The sequence below is a fragment of the Grus americana genome, chromosome 12 (assembly GCF_028858705.1).
Source record: "Grus americana isolate bGruAme1 chromosome 12, bGruAme1.mat, whole genome shotgun sequence".
NCBI classification, from domain to species: Eukaryota; Metazoa; Chordata; class Aves; order Gruiformes; family Gruidae; genus Grus; species Grus americana.
This window is the reverse complement of record NC_072863.1, coordinates 2,368,109-2,378,257: the sequence shown is the minus strand read 5'-3', so window position 1 is coordinate 2,378,257 and position 10,149 is coordinate 2,368,109. Positions and strand designations below refer to the sequence as shown.

At 46.8% G+C, this 10,149-nt stretch overlaps 1 protein-coding gene across 3 annotated transcripts in view; it reads right to left on the bottom strand.

The window, feature by feature from the left end:
* Nucleotides 1-349: 349 nt before the first annotated feature.
* The window catches only part of LOC129211760 (sodium/hydrogen exchanger 2-like), a 28,986-nt gene continuing 19,186 nt past the window's right edge, over nt 350-10,149 (bottom strand). The window contains exons 8-13 of one of the 3 annotated variants that reach the window (XR_008578965.1): nt 9,351-9,515; nt 8,559-8,673; nt 7,072-7,206; nt 2,632-2,698; nt 867-2,043; nt 350-756 (exon numbers count right to left, since the gene is read on the bottom strand). Coding sequence is in view for 2 of the 3 variants with exons in the window: in XM_054839378.1 (XP_054695353.1) it covers nt 1,907-2,043; nt 2,632-2,698; nt 7,072-7,206; nt 8,559-8,673; nt 9,351-9,515 (619 nt within the window). In the remaining variant the exon portion in view is untranslated. Of the gene's footprint in view, nt 2,044-2,631; nt 2,699-6,428; nt 6,547-7,071; nt 7,207-8,558; nt 8,674-9,350; nt 9,516-10,149 lie in introns of those variants that run through there. The other 2 variants (XM_054839378.1, XM_054839379.1) reach the window with 2 other exon arrangements.

The window sequence follows — 10,149 nt, the reverse complement described above, 5'->3', positions numbered from 1 at the left end:
CGTGATCTTGCGATCACTGGCCAAGGGTTGCACGGGGCAGAGCTGAATGCGCCGCTGTTCAAAGCGGATCTGCCGAGCTCGCCGTGCCGGACTGATGACACCCCGCGCATGTCACCGGCTGCCGCTGACATCACCGTGAGCATTTTGCGGATGCAAGGAGGTAATAACCCTTAGAAGATCTCATAAGACAGCATATTTAATTGCGATAGAAACGTGGGACGTGTGTATTACGTCCTCAAAGTTGGGCAGTTTTCTAAACAAAGTGTAGACAAATCCACGTAACTCCCATGCGAGATGGATTAAACTAAGAAACAAGCCAAAATTTTAATAAAGTAACTGAAGACGACAATGGACTCGTACTAAAATCAGTAAATATGTACATATATGTATATACACACACACAGAATACACATCTAAGGCTAAAAGGTCCAATTTTCATTTGCAGTGAGGTGAACTTCCAGTGGCCTTCAAGTCAAAATGAAATACATCAGCTTATGTTACGACATCATAAAGGCATTTGTTCAGATGAAAACGAGACCTCCACGTCATTGTAAATACACACAATGTGGTGTCTTTAGTTTAAAAAGAAGGTCCCGGTGTACCAGGCAGTGGTCTCCTAATGGAATATTTCCGCACACAGCAGATTGGCTCTGGAAATCCAAAAATACCACGGAGGGGAGTATGGGAATTCCTACAGTTTCCTTTATTTTCAATTCAGAGTCTCTTTGGCCACTCAAGATTAAATGCTCTTGGGTCCTTCAGTGCAGAGGAAGGGTTAGAGGAAGAAAAATGTGGATGTTTGCAATGCTAAAACTTAGCCTTTTGGGTTCAGCTAAGGACAAGAATTCGAAGGCTTGAACGCTCACCTGGAGTTTCAAAGAGAATTACCCAAATGTGGAGATTCCTCAGGTGCTGCCCCTGGAGTATGTCTGCATCTGCTCTGCAAAGGGGATGGCACCTCTCCCGGCGGAAGCACTCCACAGCAGCGAGGTTTTGGGTCCCTCTCTCCGCTGCATCTTCTAAGGAGACACATTCGAGCCCCGTCTGACCCTGCTGCCCGCGGCCACGGCAGCGGAGATCTTTCTGCAGAGCCTTTGCAGGCTTGCTGCAAACCACCAGTCACAGCACGAGGCTGGCCCGTCTGTTTCAGGGCTGGCACGGTCTTCTCCTGCTGTCGCCACTGGATTTAGAGCTTCCCCGTTTTATTTTCTGAGGCGAACCGTTTCTTAAATAAATTTTAAAAACTCGGTAAGAATACATTTTCCTCTTTTAACGCAGCTGTAATAAGTTTTCATTAAAAGAACTGTGTCTAGGTGTGGGGCAGTACCTCTGGTAAGACGCAACGCCTTATTTAACTATGTGATTTAACTCTGGGCTTCACATGATTAATGTTTGTAGTCAGGACCCATCAGTTCCTGAGGAGCGGAAGAGATCTTTCGCTGTTTCTGCTGTCTTTCCTGGTGACGTGCTCCATCGCCTAATAAAACCTTCCTTGAGATTCTGAAGTTTTTCCTAACATATAATCTAAATGCTCCCTGCTGTTTAGTCTGTCCCCTGCTGACTAATGAGAAGATCTGATATCTCACCTTATTAAAACATCCTTTCTTGCACTTGCAGACAGTTTCAGCAATTTTCCCAGGCTGAACAGACCGATTTTCCTGAGCTCCTCTCCCAGACATTCCCTTGCGCTGCTGGTGCTCAGCTGCGCGTCTTTTCCCTTGGTCCCCTTTAAAAACCCCGCCTCGTGCAATGAGAGCACGTGCTTTGCAAACCACCCAGGATATTTTGCCCTGTCCACGCTGTCCTTTTCGATATTCATCTTATTTACATTATCTACACGGATAGCAGCCACCCATGAAACGGTCAGGCCCATCATGGGAAGCATGACGCAGCATCACTCGTGCTTTTACATCTCCAAAGTCAGCTCTTTCTCCGTTTCTTTCTTCTCACCCCAGGCCGTCCCGCTGGGCTGTGGCGGTGGGATGACACACACCGACTTCGACCGGTTCCGTTTCACTTCCCGAACTTTTTCCGCATCCCCCACTGCAGGAAGAGAAAAACCACCAACTTGTATGAGAGATGTTCTCCTCTGCAGGCCAACAGGAATGAAGAAATACCAAGAGCTAGTGAAGTGACAATTTGCTCGTTGGGGATGAGATATTCCACTGCAGGGATCACTTTTTAATTATAAAACAGAAGACAAGGATCAGTGTTTGGATTTAAAAAAAAAAAAAACACGCAATTTAAACCTTATTTTGTGCTTTGAAATATGTTACGTATCTGGATCAGTATAATAAAAAAAAAAACCCCACCCAGAAACACTACTGTTTATCACTTTGCTCTGCTCGTGTTTTTCTTCAGGAAGAACATAGTTTAAACATTTATTTATAACAAACTGTGGACTGAAATAGCCACGTCCCTGGCAGATGTCCACTCTACGAACTCACGCACGCCCCCCAGTTGTGTTCCTTCCATCTGCTCTTGCAAACCTGTAGTAAGGCACCTTTGTGCAGAGAAAGGGCCAGCTATCCTGCGGCTCTTTATTTAGCAAGCTTTTCGTTCGTTGTTTAAAGACAATTACAAAAGAAGAAAATATTAGAAATAGAAGGATAGAAGGATTCCCCAGCTTACCGGTGAAGGAGCGGCACAGCTTGGGCTGCGTGCTGGACTCGCCCTGCGCTGAGGAGGAGTCATCCTTCTGTAATTAAGAAAGAAAAGTACTTTAATGCGTTTATGAAGATTACTAGCGAGTCTGTTAATGACACTCCTGCTTCATAAACAAGCCATTTGTAATCCGCAAGGACTCTGTTTCCATTTGTTTTACTTTGGCCAAGAAAAACAAAAAGAGCTATTGCTAAAAATAGACCAAATAGATGGTAGGAAATATTTACAGACGCTGATTCGTTTCGAGTTGGTGGAAGAGGTCTGAGCTCTCCAGGAGCGATTCCGCAGACAGGATGGGGCAGGCGAGCCCCGGGACATCGACATTTCTCACCTTGGCTGTTCCCCACCTTGGCTGCAGGCAACGAGCTTGCACTAATGAGCTCCCTGTCCTTTCACTCCAGTGCTAATCTCCACCCTTCAGGAGAAAAAAAAATAAAATAATACTAAAAAAAAAAAAATCAGGTAGCACAATGCTGCCTGAATTGTTCAGTGCTTCTGTAAACTGGGAATAAGTCTCTTACGCAGCTGTGATTTGGCACCTCGGTCTAGAAACCCAGACTGCCAAAATAACTCTGGACACCTCCCAGCCTGGTTTTCTGTTTTGTTTCGGTTCGTTCTCCTCCCTCCCCTAACGAGGACCGATGCCTTCCATCCCTTGTTCGCACTTTTATTGACCATTTTAATAACAATGCCTTCCCGGCTCCAGCAGCATCGCCTGGCTCCCTGGAAAGCCATTCCCAGGGGCATTTAACGATTCTCAGAGCATGCTCCATGAAAGGGCTCCGACATAATTACCAAAGGCAGTATGTCATTTACGCACATGGCTTACAGGCAGCTCCAAATAAGCTCCTTCTGGGGGAGCGTACTCGCGTTTTGGCAGAAGAAAAGAGGACGAAGTTGCCTGGCTACAGGTGCAAGGATTTTCTGGGTGCTCGCTGGTAAATAAAAGCTATCCCGGGTCTCAGAAACCGCCCTGCCAGGGCACTCTGCGTTGGATCCTTGCCTAAAATAAGGCAAGCCTAAAATCCGGAGAGCGTTCAGAGCCAGCGCGATGCACAGCTCCAGGAAGCAGCAGCCTTCAGCAGGAATTTTGTCCTTAGGCAGAGGAAGGCGAACTTTCTGCTGGAAATAGATAGTCCTGGAGTTAATCCTCTGGGCTATGATTCAGATCTGAAGTCACCTCGTAGTCTTGCCAAGGTTTTTCTGCCTGGTTCAAATCATTTAACCTGCGAGTTAAGGGATAAGGATTGTTCTTTTCTTATTTTTTTTCTCTGCCTTCCCCATTCACTCTCCAACCTCTCCTTGGCAGGGGCTTCTAATGCAACCTGAGAGTCATCTCTCACCACTGTGACAGCAGAGGTAGACACCTAAAGTGCAGTAGACCCCTAAGGCACCCAAAAGCCACCCAAGTTGGAGAGAAGAGGTGATTCATCCTGGCTGAAGCCAGCTGTTGGCCACGGACTGGTGCCCATCCTGGCAAGGGCATCGTTTTCTCTGCGCTGACTGTGGAAGGAGATGGATTGTCCATCAGGCAAGATGAACTTCATTCTTGGCTCTTCCCCGGCCTGGTGGAGCCATGGACCTATGGAAAGATGCTCTTCCATACATCCCTTATTTTGTGCTGACTGACACAGGGGAAAAAGACCAACCAGCACCTAATAAACTATGAGATTAAGCTAACTGAGCTACGACAGCTTCATATTTTAGTAGCAAAGGACTAAGCAACTTCACTAAAAGAGAAAAAATATATACGCAGACAGCCAGAGAGCAGAAAAAGCAGTGGTTCTACACTGAACCAAAGGGATTTTTTAATTATTCCCTCAGCTGATAGCACCTGACTGATCGAACGTATCGCCAAAGCTTTTCTCAAGTAGGCTGGCAGTGGAAGACGGCGCAGACGTTTCACCAGCACCGGAGGGTTTCCAGCGGCTCTTTGCTTGAAGTTTTTTTTACGGTTCCTGGATTTCCAGTTGGGTTTGCAAACACAGTTGTAATGCTTCCATCTCGTGGTGAAATGCAGAATAGAAAACCGTGTGGCGTGAGAGCGTCTGCTCTTTCTTGCTGACTCAAAACCTGGAAGGCCAAACCCTTCCCTTCGGGACTACAAAAGATGGAGTATCCGACAATTAGAAAAATCTCAAACACTAACTAGCTATATTTTTCATTCGTCTCTCTTTTAAACAGGAAAATGCCATTTGCCTGTTAACTTGTCAGGAAACTAAATCTGAGCAGCTTAATTTTTTTCCCCAAAAATTTAAAATATTGAGCTGCTTTTAATGGGCTGAAATCTACTTTTTAGCACAGTGTTCCTTCTTTCTGCTGACAAATTCTTCAATCTGTCCTCCTACAGCGTGAAGTAACAGCGTTCACCCACCCTCCCACCTCGTCTTAATATTCCATGGCTCTTGTAGAACATTATCCCATCACTTCTGGGTATCGCCTTATTTCCATTCGCAGTAAAATGAGGCAGCTATTCTAAAACATTGACAGATAAGCTGCTGATCACACAAAACACGCCTCATTTTTCCTTTTGGGTGCAGAAGGATGCTTCTTGGGCTTAGAGTCACCCTTACAGATGTCAGTGGAATCAGCTCCCGGGATTTACATCTGTTGCACTTAGACTGGCACAAAGCACAGGGAGCTGCTGTAAAGATTAGCACCAACAAAGGACACCAGCCAGACAGCAGTATTCAGCATCACATTGGCATTTTGCACGACCCATAGCAGCATTCTCCACCCCCACAGGGCATGAGCCACCGTCCGTGAGTCAGTACGGAGTGAATTCTATTGCTTCTGCAATTTCCCCCCAAAACATTCTGTCCTCTGAAGGGCCAGCCGTAAGCATTGGAAGTAACAGGAGAAACGGTCTTCCCAAAGGTGCTGAATTTCCTACCAAATGCACCGCAGCACCTAATGGCAGCAGCAGAGGAGGGGAATGCAGGAGCACAAGGGTTAACAATCAAATGTCCTTAAAGTACATAGCGTCGTGCTCAAAATCAGCCCTACTCTGATGTTGTTCTTTTGAAGTTTAATTATACCAAATGTTCTACAGGAACATGCCATGTTCTTGCCTATCTATTTTGAATTGTAAGTACCAATCAGCATGTAAATGATCAAATTAAATCTTTTAAGTTGTTTGCAAGAGCCGGAACACCTTTCTGTGAATGAAGGGCTGAGCAGCAGCGGCATTTGGTGCGTCAGCGCCGTTCTCGGTGGGCTCTTCAGTGACTGGCATTTGAACAAAGAAATCAGAGTGGAAGAAAGCCTGCGGCAGCCGCGAGTTCTTGTGCTGTCGTGGAAATTTACTATCTAAATAAAGATAGATAAATTATTTCTTCTTAAAAGGTCATTCCCTTCTCCTTAGCGATGGAGCCTCGCTGCTCAGATTAGAGCCCACGGTTTGCACTTGGACAGTGCTGCAGCTCAAGCCGTCAAAACCAAAGATTCGGAGAAGCGGGTGAAATTTAGGGGTGGCTCAGGAATTACAGCTGCAGACCTGGGGGTTTGGGAGCAAAATACAGGGGGGTTTAATTGCTTTTCCGCTAGAGTAAGAGTTACAGAGGATGGGAGGAACTGCAAAGACCAAGCCCGCTCCTCGTGCACCATTCCCAGACCACTTTGTCTTTCCACGGGGAAACGCTGGCCCAGCTTATCTCACTGATTTCCAAAAAAAAGTCAGCAAAAAGTCTTCGCCAGCCACAGACATTGTATTTACCTTGCTTCTCCTCTAATTCAGAACATGAACCAAGTGGAGCTGTGCCAGCAGTAAATTTGGACTCAAAGCGGTTCTCCCAGGAATCCGGTATGCAACACTTCCCTCTATTTTACTTTATTTATGTCTGCCCAGAACCGTAGCTGCTTTTACAAACAAAACACGCTCACCTGCAGAATAAATAGGAAAGCTCACAATAATGCTTCTGTCCTTTCAAGGAGTTGGGGGGAAAAAAAAAAACAAACAGTTTCAAATATTTACAGTCCATCTGGCCTACTGACAATGGGTGTACCAGATTCCTGCCTTCGACGAAATCTCCCAGAAAAAGAAAACACGGGAAAAACAGACCTCTGAATCTACAGACTGAAACCCAATTAATAACATTTGCTCAGTAAATAACTTTCCTAGCATGGATGGAAGCCTATGTTCACACAGCACTGAACGGCGCTGCGTGCAAGATGGCTCGTTTGTTTGTCAGGAATCGGGTCGGGGTTTTTTTCCTCGGTATTTCGTACTCATTGGAATGCAATTTAGGATGGAGAGACACTTCTATTTTTTTTAGGGAACAGGATTTGTCTTTAAAAGGAAATACCGCCAGCAGCAAAGAGTGCTCTTGCTAGTTCTTGTTACACCTGCACGGGGAAGCAGCCCGTGCATGGTCTCTGCAGGTCCAAGCCTTCCCCGCTCCCTCTTACCTCCTTCCTGGAGCTGACCCCGTCGCCTCCGCTCACTTCCACCCGCAGGCTCTTGTGCCGGAGGATGAGGATCTCCTTGGCGTGCTCCACGGGCTCGGTCTCTCCGGGAAGGGTGTGCCTGTTGTACGCCGGCCCCTGCGCGGTGCACCGGACAGACTGCTGTTGGAGGTGGGACCGACCCTCCCTCTGCAGCAGCATCCCTTCAGTAGTGCCTGCATCTTCCAGCATCCTTCACCCCCCTGCACCCATCCTGCCTACTTAGGGGATAAACTGACCCCCCAAGAACGAGAGGTGGGGATGGAGGGGAAAGACCCAAGGAGAGAAAACAGGGCTCTGAGCTCTGCTTCTTTATGCAAATTTGTCCAAGCGATCACTGACTGACAAGACTGAGATGCATCTCTACTACTCCAGGCGAAACATCAACCATGTGCAACTATTCTGTTCTAGGTGTCTTCAGCCAGAGCTGCCTCAGTGCCCCTGCCCAGCCCTGCAATATTTTGTATCAGCTCCAGCGTCATATATGACTTGTGCAAGAGCATCAACAGAATAATAAATCCTGCTTCAAAAGGTGTGAACTAACCACAGTTAAATCTCCCACTAACATCGACAGAAGTTGAGATAACTCTGTCGCTACAAGGGGTGAGGTTGGATTTGGACAGGCGTAAGTGCAAACAGGAGGCACACCTTCATCTTCATCCCATTTACCACTCCTGTAGGTTTCCTCCCAGCCTTATCTAAGTTGCTTCTCTCGACTCAGCAAAGGGACAGGAGGGGGTGGTTGATCCCTCTGTGCTCAGCTGCCCACGCCAGCCACGTCCCCAAGGACTCAGTATTTCGTGCGTAATCCGTAAAACAAAGGCTTAGGTGGATTTTAAGGATAAGGCTCCCTGTATCACCATGTGAACAGCAATTACAATGCACAGTCCTAGGTGCAGTGTAAAACCTCGGACGGATTATTCATGAGTTATTCTGTAAACAGCAAGTGGTTTCCATGCTATTTACCAGTTGTACCAGTTTCATGGCAAAACTGCCGAGCGGCTTTAAAACCTCTGCAGATTAATTGTCGCTTGCAGCTCACTGATTGTGCTCTCTTCTATGGGGAAAAAAAATGCAACGTGAGGATAACCCCATCCCTGCTCTGCCCCTGCTGTAGGTAACCAGGAGCTGTTGCAGCTGCTGGATCTGCTAACCTGATGCCTGAAGATCCATGTGTTCCTCCTTTCTGGTTCTGGGTACGGATGCCTAAAATACTTCACGAAATTATAGGCTGACTGGGTGAACCTTTCAAAAGCTGTCATGCTGCAAACAGAAATGTGCCACTGACTTGGAAACTGGATCTGGCTTTACACAGCCAACCATTCTCTGCTCACAAAGAGACATCATTAGTAATTATGTAAATATTCATAACATCTGCTCAGGCTGTTAGGATAACTGAGATAACTTTTGTTATTGGACACCTAAAATACAGATTGAGGGAAGAGTTATACCGTTCTCCTTATTCGGTACAGGTTCCTTGCCAATATTTCCTGTATATTTTCCAGGACATCCGGATTCAGAGTATCTTCCAATTTTTTGTCTGTTATGACAGTCCTGTCGTTGTTGCTGCAAAGAAAACCAGAATGCCTTATTTTGGAAGACGCACAGCAGCACAACCGGCGCATCCCCAAAGCCCCGTGTTCACAGCAGCCCTTTCGGATCCCACCACCAGCGGACATGACCAACAGCTGATCCTTGCAGATGGAGCTCACTGCAGAAGGGGCATGGGTAATTAGCATCAGAGCTGTGCCCTCCGTGTGCTCCCTGGGAGATAAAAGAGCTGCGGCAGAGCAGAACCGTCTGTGAGAGACGAGATGGCCATTCCGACACACAAATAGTTGACCCTGATGTCCCAGCCAACGCTCGTTCTCACTGTCGGTTCCTTCAGTGCATGTAATGGTGCAAAGCCACCAAAAAATGGTGCGAGAGCCTCTTCCTCAGAGCACCATTTCTGCGTAACTTGGGGGGGGTGGGGGGTGTACAGGTGAGCCTCCACATACAAGATCAGAAACCATGTTCATCAATGCCAGTAGATTGCTCATCCACCCCATCACCCACCTACTAGTCTTTAAATAGTGTTTACTTTCCATTTGTCCAAGCTATGTTGCTCCTTCCCATGGGACAACCCAGCAGGGAAGAGCAGAGGAGACGGAGAAGTTTGCAAAACCTTTTCATTACTGTTCCCTCCAACGGGAGGGTCGGGAGGATTGACGGAAAGGCGACGACAGCAGGGGAGCACTTACAGCAAGGATGGGTGAGACGGGGCATGACCCAGCTGCCCTGCTTCTGCCAGCTCAATGGCATGTTTCCGCTCCAGCTTTTCATAGAGAAGCACGATACTTGATTTTGGCTGGTCGTATTCTCGAAGCAGGATCTTCTGCAGGTATTTGCTGTTGAAATATTCTAATCTGTTTGAGAACAAAACAAGACGGGCTTAGCCTCCTCCCACGACTCCCCAGCACCAAAACAGACCTGAGCAAGCCGGCAGCTTCACAGTCCATGACTGCCCCATATTCCTTTATATTCCATTAACTTCTTTCCAGAAATCAATGCTCCAAGAGGTCAGTCCCTAATTATTTCTGCGCCACAGTACATGAGCTAAGATATTAAAACTTTTACCAAACACAATAAAAACTCCCCAAAGCGCCAGATTTATCATGAACTCTTCTGTAAGTGCTACAAGTACACGCAGTAGCCCCAAGGCATGCAACAGATTTAAACACTTCCAGATTCCCTCTCGAGCCATTTCCTCTCACTTTCTGCTCAAATACAGCAGAACGCTTGGGAAAGATGGAGCACCGCGATATCAAATACTGACGCTCAAGTTCTGCTGTTGTTAGCTGTTCGCAAACCTGCTCGCAAGGAGCCAGGATGCTCCTCAGCAGCAGCGATTCCCAAACCCTCTAGTGGCACTTCCAAGCACTGACATTCCTAAGAAAATCCCTGCCAGCTGCATTTATCAACTACCATGAAGTTAGCTGCATCTGTGTCTGCGCAGCCAAGGAATTAATATTAGTATATTTTATTTGTATTAAAAAAAAA